General features: G+C 33.8%; 2 protein-coding genes across 5 annotated transcripts; both read right to left on the bottom strand.

Annotated features, from left to right (window-relative positions):
- Window positions 1-1,440: 1,440 nt before the first annotated feature.
- Window positions 1,441-8,197, bottom strand: LOC133201330 (kelch-like protein 8). 3 transcript variants are annotated; one of them, XM_061337133.1, is made up of 9 exons: window positions 8,107-8,197; window positions 6,079-7,128; window positions 5,755-5,898; window positions 5,363-5,477; window positions 4,944-5,112; window positions 4,441-4,600; window positions 4,153-4,354; window positions 3,761-3,861; window positions 1,441-3,283 (listed from the first exon to the last, which is right to left on the bottom strand). In XM_061337133.1, the coding sequence occupies exons 2-9, from the start codon at window positions 7,079-7,081 to the stop codon at window positions 3,261-3,263; spliced, it is 1,917 nt and encodes a 638-aa protein (XP_061193117.1). In that variant the 5' UTR covers window positions 7,082-7,128; window positions 8,107-8,197; the 3' UTR covers window positions 1,441-3,260. The 3 variants fall into 3 exon arrangements, with proteins under 3 accessions (XP_061193117.1, XP_061193118.1, XP_061193119.1); XM_061337134.1 differs by lacking the exon at window positions 3,761-3,861; XM_061337135.1 differs by lacking the exon at window positions 8,107-8,197 and having other exon boundaries at window positions 6,079-7,141.
- Window positions 8,198-10,159: 1,962 nt separating this feature from the next.
- Window positions 10,160-15,169, bottom strand: LOC133201273 (spermatogenesis-associated protein 4-like). 2 transcript variants are annotated; one of them, XM_061337072.1, is made up of 6 exons: window positions 15,035-15,169; window positions 14,261-14,390; window positions 13,855-13,973; window positions 12,062-12,224; window positions 10,870-11,068; window positions 10,160-10,677 (listed from the first exon to the last, which is right to left on the bottom strand). In XM_061337072.1, exons 1-6 carry the CDS (start codon window positions 15,109-15,111, stop codon window positions 10,571-10,573), a joined length of 795 nt encoding a protein of 264 aa, XP_061193056.1. In that variant the 5' UTR covers window positions 15,112-15,169; the 3' UTR covers window positions 10,160-10,570. The 2 variants fall into 2 exon arrangements, with proteins under 2 accessions (XP_061193056.1, XP_061193055.1); XM_061337071.1 differs by having other exon boundaries at window positions 13,840-13,973; window positions 15,035-15,168.
- Window positions 15,170-15,786: the final 617 nt, after the last annotated feature.

Below are 15,786 nucleotides of genomic sequence, written 5' to 3'. Positions count from 1 at the left end.
AGAGGGGGAGGAATCTCAAAATGTGAAAAATTACAAAATTTTTCTGTTTTTATGGAATACTACAAAATATGACATAAACTATTAATTTATTTTAAAAAAAGAGAGGTTTTCAAATTCCTGTATTTACAATTTCAAGAGCATATATTCTATTTTTTTTTTTTAGTACATTTTTTATGACCCATACTTGTCACCCGCGTGGTGCAGTGGTTAGAGCTCTAGAGTCGTGATGTAAGGAGTTGATCCTTACGTCGCGGGTTCGAATCCCACTGTGGGACGTGGAGACCGGTCCTTCGGATGAGACCGTATAAACCGAGGTCCCGTGTCGCAGTAGGTGCTGGCACAAAAAAGATCCCTCACTGCTCAATGGCCGTAAGTGCCGAGTATAGGACAAAATTTGCAGCTCTCCACTGGCAAATGGTGGCGTCTCCTATTAGTGAAAAATTCTTGAGAGGGACTTTAAACAACATACAAACAAATATGACCCCTTCTTCAAGAACTTCAGTTTAAATGACGTCATAAACCCACTATTACAATGTCCATCTACCTATCAAGTGAAAAATTGTTAAAAAATCAGTTCTTCAATATTTTTATTAGATTTTTTTATTCTTTGATTTTTTTAATTTTGCTAAATTTGATAAATCATGGGAAAATAGTTGCCATAAGGCTGTACAGTGAATACGCTTGATTTTAATATGATGCGCAAAGTATTGTGCAATGAAAACCCCAGTCCGCCCCCTTATTACCTTCAAATTTTTTATGACCCCACATAATGTTGTAGGCATGATTTTGTCTGCAAGTCTGGCTCAGTGTATGATGAGAAGACTAGCTACTTCTCTGTATTTTCTCCCATTCATACAAATAAAACAAAATTCCCTTTACCCAAGGATGTTCTATATCAAGATTGGTAAAAATTGGCCAAGTGTTTTTTTTTTTAAAGAATGTTCATTGTGTAACAATAGATTACAAATTCAATCAGAAAATCTCGTGCACTGAGCCTTTATCTCAGATGACTGTCAAATATACATAAATTATAAACCATGTCACATTAACTTATAATTTAATTTTGATTGTAACGCGTCATTTGATTGGATAAAAAAATTAGAATATATCATATAACCTAGGTTGCCTATGTCACAATGACTTTAATGCGTCAAAAAGTATCAATCCGCTTGACTTTATTTAAAATATGTACAATATGAAGCATTTTTGAAGGAGAAATTGTCTTATTTTTACACTTAATGATGGAAAATTAAATTATAAGGAATGAATTTAATAGCCACCCAAGTTATACTGGTATACCCTGGGTAGGAACAGTTTACGCTTTTTTATAAACCATTTGCGGTTTATAAAGCATAAACTGCCCAAACCCAGGTTATACCAGTATAACTTGGGTAGCTATTAAAATTCATTCCTAAAATAATTAGAGTAAAAGACAATGCACACCATTTAAGCTTTTATTGAAATTCAACTAAGAGTAACAACATGTAAAGAACTAAAACGTCCTTAAATGTACACTGTAGCATACTACTCGTGTTTCACAAAATGAGCACTTACATGTACATGTTAATTAAGATATTCTGTAAATATATCTCAGAAACAGTTGTAAACATGCAAATTAAACCAAGGTATTGTATAAATAAAATCTGTATTTGTGAACACTGATGGTAGGGAATTACAACTCAGATATAAATAAATATGTGTAGCTTAGAACTGAATGGCTCACTAACCATCTTTATTATTGAAAACAAATATATACACCAGAGGTTGTGTCTTCGTTTAACTGTGAGACACTTAGGTTCTAACTTCAGAATTTTTGTAAAATAATATTTTGTAGTAAACCATCTTATGCTTTTAAGTTTTGTGTTATCTGACATAAGCACTGTATGTAACCATGGCAATAAGGGCATAGGTAGCACTCTATCAAAAAAATCAAATACATGTACAAATGTACATGTACTGTACAAATGGCATAAAAATTGCCTTCAATAGCACAACTCTTCTTAAAAATAATGTATACAATAGGAAAACATATTGCACAATATTAAAGGATGGTTTTCAAAAAAAAAAAAAGAAAAGAAAAAAAAACATATATACATGTATATATATATATATATACAAATTACTAAACAAACAGCTTGCCGAATGTGGAATGAAGCATACATTACAAAATCAACAAATTAAAACTGCATGTAAAAATAGCTTTGAACAAAGTTCCAATATAAAAACTTCTCTTGATTTAAACAAAAAAAAATATCAATCCACAAAAAAGTTTTAAATCCAGTTTCTCTTTGAGGATGTAAAACATTACATTCTATTCATCTACTTTCTTCAGGTGACTCAATTCAACATCTGTTAATTTTTAAAGATGTAATGACAACGCCATACCTTTTATTACATGTATTACAGTATTGCTGAATTCTATTGTGATGGTGGGTTGTTACAATCTGTGTGTGCCATTTTTCGTTGCTGGTTGTTGATTCTATTGTTAACAATAAAAAAAAGTGAATTACATGAACATTGTCCCAGTATTTCAGAAACTAGGGATTGTGAGGAAGAAGTTTTGTTTTTGTTGCTGATTGCTGTGTAGTTGATAGTGGTGTAGTTGATGAAGAGGGTCGCTGTATTTCTGTAAAGGCTGTTGTATTATGTTGCTGGTTGTGGATTCTGTCAACAAAACTGTAGTTGACAGACATTGGGTTGCTGAGATTCTGTGAGGGTTGCTGTATTATGTTGCTGGTTGTGGATTCTGTCAGTAACACTGTAGTTGACAGACATTGGGTTGCTGAGATTCTGTGGGGGTTGCTGTATTATGTTGCTGGTTGTGGATTCTGTCAGTAACACTGTAGTTGACAGACATTGGGTTACTGTGATTCTGTGAGGGTTGCTGTATTATTTTGCTGGTTGTGGATTCTGTCAGTAACACTGAAGATGACGGATGTTGTGTTGCTGTAATTCTGTGAGGGTTGCTGTATTATGTTGCTGGTCATTGATTCTGTCAGTAACACTGAATATGACAGATGTTGTGTTGCTGTAATTCTGTGAGGGCTGCTGTATTATGTTGCTGGTCGTTGATTCTGTCAGTAACACTGAAGATGACAGATGTTGTGTTGCTGTAATTCTGTGAGGGCTGCTTTATTATGTTGCTGGTCGTTGATTCTGTCAGTAACACTGTAGTTGACAGACACTGGGTTGCTGAGATGGCTGAAGTTTGGCTGAGGGACAGTAACAGTAGGCTAATCCTGCCCCCGCTCTACACTGACTTATATCGTTGGCACTTTCCCATCTGTATAATATGAATACAATGTTTGAATCAAACTTTATTAAACATACCATATACTTGTAAACAGGTGTAACAGATCAATGTCTACTTTTGAAGAAAATTTAAGTTGTGTTTTGATCAGCAGACTTCTTTTTTCTTTATTTTCCTAATTAAAGTTTATTGTTGAATAGTTTCTCAATCCTCTAACATCTTCACTTAAATGTTAAACAATAAACAATGGCATTATAATTTTATTTCTGTTAAGATTTTTTCTTATGTATATTGAATATCATATACATACAATATCTCTTCAAACTGAATGTAAAAATCTTCACTGATGTGCATGCAATTCCTTGAAATAAATAGCTACCTACTGTCAAACCATTTTTGGTTTCAACATGCATAGATTATCCCTATTACTCCCATTTAAATCTAAAGTTAATGAAGAGATTAATTGGTTCAGTGTATTAGTACTACTTTCTGACATGCAGGTAAGGATACCTGCACATATGCCAGCGGAGAAAAGCATGGCAGAAGTATAGGAGGCATAGGATATTCCTGCCCCGGCACGGCAATTTCCAATACTACTGACAAAACACCACCTTGTAAGCAAAAATAACAAAGCAATAGTATCAAGTCACAAGTTTATGATAAAGAAAAATTTCATAACAAAGTGAATAACTTGAAGCAGGAAATATGTTCAGTCATTTAAAAATCATATGGTTAAAACATTGCAAAGGTTAAGCAAGCATAAAAATAAACTTCAGCCTCACTAAACTATGAAACGAATAGTTTATATTAGACCCAATACATTCCAGTACATGATGAGGAAAAGCTTTTTAAAAGACTACAAATAAAAGTATCATATGAACAAGATCTGTAATACAACTCACTTGTCTTCAATTGGGTCATAGGACTCAACAGAGCTCAGATAATTAGAGCCATCATGACCCCCTACTGCATACATCTGACCCCCAAGGGAGGCAACTCCCACTCCTCCCCTACAACAGGACATACTGGTCACAAATGTCCAGGTGTTAGTATGAGGGTCATATCTCTCACAGGAGTCCAATGGAGAACTGTCATCAAATCCTCCTATTAATTGTTTCAAAATGTTAAACATCTACATAAAGTCATACCCCAGTGTAAGAAAGGGCTAATGTAAATGTAATTCTACTTGCCTACAACATACAGGTACCCATCTAACTCTGCTACCCCTGCCCCTGCCCTGTGGCGATTCATGGGTGCAATAAATGTCCACTTGTTCAGGAGTGGATCATACTTTTCACACTTGTCTAAAGAAGAAATTCCATCATTCCCACCAACAGCATAAATATTATCCTAAAACATAAAACAAGTAGAGTTATTCTGATACTGAAAATATTGCAATCTGTTTTTCAGCATGTACTTTACTTGCACTTCAGTGATACTACATTTACCGGTATCATATACATTCTACAGTGTTTGAAAGAAATATGTACTTTATTACTGGGCATGAGCAAAAACTTTATCAATAGTAATACGGAGGTGTAATTGTTTGAATATTATGACCTACTTTCAGTGTAGAATATTATGACCTACTTTCAGTGTAGAATATTAAGACCTACTTTCAGTGTAGATATTAAGACCTGCGTTTAGTGTAGAATATTATGACCTACTTTCAGTGTAGAATATTAAGACCTACTTTCAGTGCAGTCACTCCGACTCCTCCTCGAGGGATATTCATACTGGCTACCATTGTCCACTGGTCCACAGAGGGATCATATCTTTCCACCAGACTGTAACATGTGGAATCGTCCAGTCCCCCTACAGCATAGATAGCTGACCCTAGACAGGCCAGGGCAATCCCCCTCCTACAAAACACATTTAATCATACACGAGAACAAAGAATTGTTGATCAAAGGTTTCTGCTTGTATTTGTGTTAAGTTGATATTTTTCATGACATCTAACTTTAAATTTTGTTTTTCTTTAATTTACTACAAACTTACTTAAATGCATAAATAAGTTTGATGTACATCACTCTTATTAAGAGTTAAGAATGAAATACGTGAATTTTGGAAAAGTCAATAGCTTATTCAAGGACCTTAGCAGTGGAGACTTACCTTGGGGTAGACATAGGTTTTACAGAGGTCTTCCAGCTGTTCAATGCAGGATCAAACACCTCACCACTCTTCAAGTGTTTGGTGCCATCATGTCCACCAATAGCATACAGCAAACCTGAAATATATTAACAGAACCATTACTAACATGTAATTAACAAAAGCTCTGTGAAAAAGTCATTCATTATTATGAAGCATGCATTGGTGTGGATGGCATGCCTTTTGTATTTCTGAAACGTGTATCAGTTTTCAAGAAGGATAAAAAAGTTTGAATATACATGTACTGAATTCTCTTAGAGTTGATTACAGACAGACAGATGGAAAGCTAGACCATATAAAGCCCAGTCCCCCCAAAAAAAGACATATCAAAGAATCTGATAAATCACAGGACTGACCTCCAGAACAGCAAACACCCACGTGGCGCCTCCTGGTGTTCATTTCACTGACCTGGAACCACCTATTTCTGCGGGGATCATACACTTCTATGCTCTTGAATGGGTCCCCGGAGGCCCCCCTTCCCCCAACACAGAACAGTACACCTGTCAAAATGCAACAAATATTATTAAGGAATTCCTGAACATTTTGTGATCATCATAATTCATTTAAGTACACATATTTTTTTTTTCCAAATAATATGAATGTTACAAAACAAATAAACCTAAGCAATCATTTGATTGAATACTGTACTTTGCTTAGAAAGGTTTAAAATTGCCAATAACCTGCATAGTTTTTCCTGGGTCTGGTATTCTGAGATATCCTAACATTGGAGACCAGACTTGCCAGGGACATTTGATATGCTTTGGCCTCATCTACATAGTCTCTACATTCCAAATCTCTCCTTATCAGATCCTCTGTAGCCACAGTCTGCAGTAAGTAATCAGGGCTCAGTAAGGGTAGTTTAATTTTGGATATCAGCTTTCCCAAATAACACTTTCGATTTTCGATGTCCATTTTGATCCACTTCATGACCCCCTCATACACTTGATTCTCGTTCTCCACGTTCAGATCTGGGGAGGATACCAACTTTTCCATAAGATCAAAGGGCAGAGTTTTAAATTCCTCTGTATCAACCACCTCCAAAAAGTTCTCCAAGATGTAATCATCTGCCATTTTGATTAACTCTATTCGATTATGCTGGTGTGCAAAATTGTGAACTCCAATACAGTTAGTAGGATGCAGGTGTTTCTTCATGAATTCACAACAAGCTTTAGCGACAACTTCTATCTGCAAAATGGAAGCTGCATACAGAATGGGCTGGACATTTTCTGTGGTGAGCTGAATTTTGGCTGTGTAGGCATATTGCACTAAGTTCTCCATGGCAGTTTCGTCAATGTCATGAATAGTGACCTCCCTCTGTCTACTCTCTGTCATTTCAGACATGAACATGGTGCGAAAATAATTACTGACAGAGGAAAGAATGACTCGATGACAGGCAAAAGTCTTCTCACCAACCTTAATCTCTATGTCACACAGCTGCCCCTTCAAGTAATAGTCGTGAAATGTCTTGAAGCAGTTCCTGTAATGATTTTTGGACTCAAATTCCTGATTCACAGACATCTCCAGGTTTAGTTGATCAACAGTGGCCATTTTCTTCAAGCTTCCAGCCTTTCTCTCAGCCTGAGGCTCTGTCAGTTGGGGTTTTGGAGGGATGGGAGGGATGCTTTGGTATTCTGGTAAACTATCAGATCTGTGAGGGAGAGGTGGTCCCTGGGCCATGTCCATTAATTACCTCTACAGTATTTGCTGATGTCCAAGAAGATGACTTGATTCTAAATATAAAGTTGAAGTTCCACGACAAAGCCTTATCACTCAGTTAATGTTAAGCCTAAAGAATTTGAATTCAGTGTGATTAAAAGTAAATATACTTCATTTTGTAACATCTTTTATATATTTTACGACGAAAAATTAATATATAACATTGATTTTTAAAAACTCTTCTTGAATGGATTTAACAAGGTTGCAATATATTCTACAAGGTTACAGATACCCAATCGCAAATGCAAATAATTTTGTCTTTGAGCAAAAAAAAACCCTTGAAGATTTCATCGACCACAGTGTGAGTAAAATAGGTACCCCGAGGACATTCAGAACTCCCTGGTTTATTCATAGTAAATATGTAGATCAGAGTTAACTGTCCCTATTTATTTTCCTACATTGCCAACACACGGAACAAATTCTATCCTTAGGCCTTAAACTGGGTCTGTAGGACAACATCACTTTATAGATATACAGTGTTCTATGAAGATTGTCACCAGAATTTTTGTGCTATGTCAACAATGCGTGTAATTTCAACTGAGAAAATGAGTTGAATTTTCACCTTTATATGGATCAATTTTTAGGGTAAAAGGCATATACAAGCTCAAAAAAAATTGTTATGATTTAGTTGTTATTCTCAGTGGGAACTCCTTTTATATTCTTCAAAATCATTCCTGAGCGGTTCTGTTCCGATTTGCTACAGTGCAACTATATGGGACGTTTTTTAACTGTGGTGACGGCTTGTCCTGAGATAATCTCAGCTACGAATCTCGCTGAGATTAGTCCTGAGATACAGTTAGATTATTCTAACTAGTGACAGTCCACTTTTTTTTATAATTAGTCCAAATCTTTTATAATTTGTATAGGTCATGGCTTGGTCAATCGAGTGATTTCTATTGACTTTATTGATAAAATTGCGAAGTCCTGAGGATTTAGTGACCATTAACATATTTAGAGAAAATTCGAAATGACAGTAGGCCTACATTGTTTACCTTACAGCCTGTGACGTTTCAGACGTAAATCTAATTACACAAACAACATGGACGCTTTTTGAATTTGGGTTCTGTTCATCCCAGCCGTCAAGACCTCTTTAACTTGTAGATTGATGCTTCCTTCTACCATCCTAGCATCTTCGACAACACTCAATTTACACTAATTACGCATGCGCAAAGAAGAATACTTCAGGCGCGGATCAAATAGACAGTAGGGATGGAATAGTCCCCCCACCCCCATCACCACCGTAAAAATAAAAGACAGAAGAAAGAAAGAATCATTCTTCCTTGTACAAAACATAATCATTTAGGTCTATCAGGGATCTATATGTACATCCCTGGGTCTATTAATCAGCTGTTAATTGGGCTTGCAACCTACGGTGAATATTGAAGAGCTTTTATTACTTAGGTGTTTGTTACAAAGTCAGTATATAAGCATGAATGTTATTTATTCATTTTGCAATTTTGTTATCTTCCTTTTAAAAAAAATACATTTACACAGGTACTTTTTACTTACTATATTTTAAAAATCATAAAAAAGGAGATAATGAAAATTGGAGGTGGGTGGGGGTTAGAAGAGCTAGGACAGAGGTGAGAAGAGGGAAAAGGGGGAATGGGTGATACAGAAAAGTGTACTGAGGATGGAGTAAAACTGGTGTTTAACTAATGTTGGAGGAAGGTTGGATTTATTTTTTATGCACATTTTTTCAGCAATCTATAAAAACATCTGAGAATTTCCGACTTCTGATCACCTTTGAATTTCCTGTTTTTAGGGGGAAATTATACCATAAGAATTCTCAGAAAGGATAAATTGATCCCTCCTCTCAGCTTTGCGTGTATTTAGATAATCTATCACTATGTTTTTTTCATATACAACAGAGACAAAAATCAATTAAGATTTCAAAATTTAATCATTCTAACAATTTCATTTCTAGCAATTTTGACCAAATACATGTAAGCCATTCAGTTGTAAATCATACTAAAAATGAATATGCATATTTAGGACAGATATAAACCCTCTATATGAACAGATACAGTTATATCATGTATTTATTTTAGCAAATCTGAATTTCAAGCATATTGCATTTGCTCAGAAAAAGTTTATTTAAAACAATAAAATGTATTCTTTGGTTGTTAGTATGGGAATTGATATTGCAGCTGTTTTCAATAGAGCACAACTATGAAATATGTTTCCTGGTACATGTATTGCATTAACTCCTATTTTTGGAAATATATGGGTAAAGTATGTATAAACCAAAAAAAAATAAATAAATAAAAAATACAAGATGTGTTTGTGAAACACTAGCTGATGCCCCCCAAATGACAGCTTATGGCGAAGGTTAAATTTTCTCAAATGCAAGTCAAACTCTAAGGTCAAGAGATCAAAAATGTTGTTACCCAAAGAAAGAACTTACAAGTGTCAATGGATATACCTGGTAAATATGAAAGTCCAAGCACCAACCATTCAAAAGTTATGGTCAAGTTAAATGTTTTCTAATCAGGGGTCAACTCCAAGATCAAGGTCAAAATTAATGGTATGCAGGGGGAAGAACTTGTCATAAGAAATACACATGCAAAATATAAAAGCCCTAGCAACAACTGTTCAAAAGCAATGGCCAAGATTAAAGTTTTTTTTTAATAGGTCAAACTCCAAGGTCAAGGTCAAATTGTTGGTATCCAAAGGAAGATCTTGTCACAAGGAATATACCTGTGAAATCTGAAAGCCCTAGTACTAACTGTTCAAAAGTTATGGCCAATGTTATACTTTTCTAAAAGTAGGTCAAACTCCAAGGTCAAATATGTTGGTACCCAAAAGAAGGTCTTGGCACATGGAATATACAAGTGAAATATGAAAGTCATAGCTTCAACCAAACAAAAGTTATGGGCAAGGTTTAAGTTTTTGCAGACAGACAGATGGACAGGGCAAAAACTATATATATATATATATATATATATATATATATATATATATATATATATATATATATATATATATATATATATATATATCCCTGAATCTTCGATTACTGGGGTATAAAAAAAAATGAACAAATACAATTATTAGACAATTTTATTTACAGAAAAATTAAGAGGTATACATTAAAAAAAAGTTTTACATAAATTGGCACAGTTAAAAGGACTGAATATGTATCAAAACATAACAAGTGGGACTCTCAAATTAAATCATACATCAGCATCTTCTGTGTCAGTCTATTTGGAAGAGACATTCTTCCTTGAAAATAAACAATAATTACTCTAATTATTGTTGTAATTCAGAATTATATTGTAGGTATATGTGTATATTTACAATGAAATGCAATACCAACCCATGATTTTTCTGTTAGTTGATCAGATGTGTTGTGATTTTAACCACACACAAACACCAACAAACGGACAGACAAGCCATGTAAAGTCATTATATTGATACACAATATGGAATAAAATATTTTATACATATCACAAATCAATATCCCTGGATTGGCATATTATATAAAGCAGATTTGTCCAATTGTTTGACTTCAACCTCCTTGAATTGCACACTTGGTTCTCTTGACAAAGGCAGCGGATTGTCTGAAAATAAGTAATATAGGACTTGATACATGTAATTTGAAAACAAGTACAAATATTTAATAAAATTTTTAATGCAATATATAAGTTTATTTTTCATCACCTCTAACTTATTATATATACCTAACTTCATAATAATCATAATTTCAATTTTATGAGCATGTTAATTGATTTCTTGACCTTCAGAAGTTGTACCTTCTCCTCCTGGTTTCTGACTAGGGTCCACAGTAAAGGTGTGTTGTGTGCTTTCAGCATCAAAGGTGGGCTGAGAGGGTTGGGGAGGGGGCCTCCTTATACACCTCTCCCCCAACGTGGGCTTGACATTGAATCTGTCTGGGTTCTCCTGCCTCTCCATGTTTCTGTGTTGAATATGCTCATTGATAATTTTCTGGGCCTAAAAAGAGACATAAATTCTGGATTGTTACTAAATATATATGTAATACTGCCTGTAAGTTTTTCACATATAGATATTTGATACCATTACTATTCAAAGACTGTTCACTGAGTGTAAAGGTACCAAGCCAAAATACTGGGTAATAATCCAATGCCCATCTATTCCTACATTGCTCATGACTGTTGACTTTGAAATTGTTGACGAATAGTAAGAATATGTGGCCAAACAGTGTACCAACATGACTATTTAAACAACATACATTGTTACATTCGGTAAAGAATAGTCCCTATATTCTCTATATAGAGAATCAGTCAACGTAATTGATATTAGCTCCTCCGAAAAATATTGACAGGTCATTTAATTTAAACTATTGACCGACAGAGAGAGTTTTCTCACATTTTTATTGATTTGGATTCTGATAAGAAGATTGATTTATTGTGATGTAATGATACCGTCGCGACTTTCAAAAAACATAACAATTCACAATAGAAAAACCAAGTAACACAAGATTCACTAACACTAGGTCTACACTCAAGATGCAGATAATTTATTTAAAACAAAATACTATTTCAATGATTTGTTTTTCATATAACAAAACAATTATTGACCGTGTGTTTGGGCAACATTGATTATGTTAGTCTCCTTGGGATGAAAATATTGCCCTCCACGGAGGGCAATATTTCATCCCTTGGAGGCTAACATAATCAATGTTGCCCTCAACCCCAGTCAATATTTGTATACTAATTTTATGCACAAACTTCAGAAAAGGGTTGATTAGCATAATATATAATAAAACATTGTTGTAATTTGACTTCACTATACCAAATAATAAAACTTCCCTACTTCAGAGAAAGGAATACAGAGTTGTCACCCTTAGGTTTCTGAAGAAGCAGGAAATTATGCCCTTTCCCTAACTTTACTGAATTCTGAGAATATTGAAATTTCTGCCTTTGACATTTTTCTATTCTCTGTATACCACCCTCCTTCATGTACCTTTTGAGCACTGAGTATAAGGTTTGGGTCAGCCATGATTTCTGTAATACGTAGATTGTTTTTAATGGCTTTAGATGCCGTTGACCTGGCATGCATCGGAAGCTGCATCTGGTAGGCACTATCTGTGAAATCCACCTCATATTCAGGGTTCTGTTTCTTTGCTCTGGGAAGGCAATATTTCCATATAATTATTCAGCAAATTATACAATAATATTACATGTGTAATCATTTACAAATTGCATAGATTTGAAAATATTAGAAACATATTATTTCATATTCAAGTATCCTTTTAAATTAGGATAATTGTAGGAGTACAATATCAAATTGCTTCAACATCAGTTTGTATGAATATTTTTTTTATATATTCTAGAGACTACAAAACTAACAAAGTCATCCAAGCACTGCATTTTTCTAGCTTATATCAATAATACTGATCTTTTGACCATGACCTAAGATTCTATGCAGGTCTCTTTTTTAAGGGAATAAGAAATGTGTTGAAACAGACTCAATTTTTTGTACCTTAAAAAAGTGTGTTCATGTGACCCCCCCCCCCCCCCCCCCCCGAAAAAATCAGGCCACAGACATTTGACATTACATATTTTTCTTCAAAAAAATATAACCCATACTTAATTATAATTCACAAGGTAGTCACATCACCGCAATCTTGATTTTTTCTAGGTCGTCACATCAACTTGATGTATTTTTGTCTGAAACTCTCTGAATTATTAGGTATGGGGTTGTATTCTTTTAAATAAGAAAAATATGTAACATCAAGTGCCTGTAATCCATTCATTAGCCTCAACTTCTGTATGGAAATCTCTCTTCACATATGCATTGCAAAAGTAATCTACAGTATATAAACTTGACCCAATTTACTGCAACATAATGGCCAAATTAATATCTCAAGATGTGACCTTGAACAAATAACCCCTAAAACCAAGGTGTCTTCCTCTTTCCATCTTCTACATACATAAGTATGAAGTCTGTAGGTTGAAAGGTACTCAGGTTATCATGGGACATTAAACATGTTGAAGGACAAACAGCCAGACTCAGTGATTATATACAGTAGGACACCTGCATTTTGATGTTGGGTCCTAATTAATTCATACACTGTCTTTGAGTAATTATTAATATATAAAGACCAAGCTAATTTGAATATTGCTTAAATTATACAAAATAAGGTATACCTACAGTAATTTGAAAATGATGATATTAAATTAAAATGAATTAGATGCACGGAAATTATACTTTAATGGTGTCAGTAATGCTGAAGAAGTACTGGTTAAATGAATAAATAAATCTAAATTATTTTAAAAACTTAATACACTGTGTTAATTTATATGAATGTATACACTAGCCAATGCAAAACACAAATCATACAAAAATCAGTTACAGACACAATGTGAATGTGCATCAGTGTATGTACTCTAAAAATGTATATTTGAATACTGTACTGGCAAAACAGGTAATCTAGCTATTAGAATTTGTTACACATAATCCCACATACGAAAGTTATGCTACATCTAAAATGTTACAAATGCTGAATACCTTTTCCATGATCACAAGACAAGACAAGATGTTGCATGATCATATTTGGTTTCCATATTTGACAGAATCTGATATTTATCCAAATAATATATAAACTTTTATTTCCTTAAAGTTACATTATTCCAAATACTCTTCAATAATTAAAAATGTTGTCCTATTAAAACAATTAATTTTTGATTGATCATGCATCTCCTTGACTAACAGCAACAGTGCACCTGATCCACACACACCTGACAGATACCCACTTTCTGTTGGTCAATAACTCATAGATCCTCTCACACAGTGCAGGGGCTGCCCCCTCTTTACAATGAATGGTTCCCTCAATCAGATCCTCAGGAATGTCCAACTTATGTCGATTAATAAACTATAAAACAAATCAAATATCATCTCATGCAGAGGGGTTCTAGAAATTTTGCATTTCATCATATTTTGACGATTACATTGAATAGTTCGATCATTACCAATTTAGTGATTGAAATACATGTATCTTGTATAAAATAAATCAAAATATCTATTCAAGATTATAGAGTGTGGATAGCCTAGAAACTCTTGACTAATAATGAAATAAAATCAGATTATTCTTAAATAAAACAATATCATTATATTATCATGTAATTATATATTATTATAGTTTATGTTATCAATTCACACCAATTTCAAAAGGCTCCAATTCTTTTGTTTTGAATCTAATGAAGTTCCATTGTTATATGAGTGCATCTGAATGTCTTGAGGGAAATACCAAGAGAAAATTTCAGCAATAAGGTATCCATTAGTCAAATCCCTGTAAATGATGAAAAAGTACAGAATGAGAATTTTTTTTCTTTTTTGCATTCTGGCACCGCAAAGTTTACTACATTTCAAAGCCCATACATTTTATCAACAATAAGGTAGAAATTATAGTATTTCAAATGTTTATTTGTAACTCAGAAAAGCTAGTCACTTAATTTTATAACTTCTGTTAAAAAATGAGTGTAATATAAGTCAAAATTAACCTATATATTTAGGATCATCATTTTTTTTATTCATGAAGACCCAAATATCAAGTAATATGTTCTTAAGCCAACGTACATGTATAGAAAGAATATGAATCAGACACAAAGAACATATTGGAGTATGCCGTCATACACATGAAATCAGACACTTGGCTTAATCTCGGCTGAGATTCGACTTGGCTGGATATTTGGACTGACACGGTCGACGACGACGTCAGTCAAAATATCCCTCAACTCGAATTTATAGGCGAGATTGACAGATGGCTGTGTCAATTACTAAAAAAAAATAATCGTGGTACATGTACCATGAGTATGAATTAGTGACAAGGAAAGTTTTAGAAAAATCAGCGATTGTCTTGCAATCACTTCTCCTGTGACAAGGTAAAGGAGTCTGAAAGAGCAAACACGTAAATCTATACGCTAAACATCCTACCACTTTGGCTGCTTGATTTGCCACGTCAAATCTAAACTCTGAATCCATTTTAACACTTCTCGTGGTAATCCTGACATCTTTCTAGCTTTGCTCGTTGTTATGAGCAACAAACTGACTCTGTTAAACGCTTACTGATAGATTTAAAAAATATAGTAATTTGAAGAACCTTTGTGACCTAGAGTTTGATAATTAAAATATTCAAGCCAAACACGGATATATCCGGAATATATTCTCCATAACTATTCAGGCTTTAGGAACATTATTGGGATACTTTCAATAAATTGCTATTTTATACTATACAATAGAGCAATAAAAAACGATTTGTTAATTACTATTTTCCTCATCAATAATGATGTCTGATGACCATTTTTGCCTGACAAAAAGACCCCCCCCCCAATAAAAAAATTGTAATATTGTTTTCTTCCTACAACCTATTGTTTATTTTGGCAATGGTTTCTGAATTGAAATCTGAACATAAACCTACAATATAATTGTAATCTGATGAACATTTCAACATTTCGTCACAATGGACATTTTCAATAAATTGTATACAATTTCCTCAACCAAGTAAAAACTTATTTAGCTGAATTAAAGGAATATTGATAATCAAAAACAAACCTTAGGAAAATAAAGCAAATACTTATACTTACCATGCAGAAAAATAATGAAAGGTCTGATTTGGTTCATCACATTGATAAACTTTTCATCCATAACTTTTTTACACAGAAAAAAATATTTATTTACTACTAAGG

The sequence above is a fragment of the Saccostrea echinata genome, unplaced genomic scaffold, assembly GCF_033153115.1.
Source record: "Saccostrea echinata isolate AGI-Se365-2 ecotype Australia unplaced genomic scaffold, CSIRO_AGI_Sech_v1 ptg000043l, whole genome shotgun sequence".
NCBI lineage: Eukaryota > Metazoa > Mollusca > Bivalvia > Ostreida > Ostreidae > Saccostrea > Saccostrea echinata.
The sequence above is the reverse complement of the archived record's forward strand: the minus strand, read 5'-3'. Positions and strand labels throughout refer to the sequence as shown.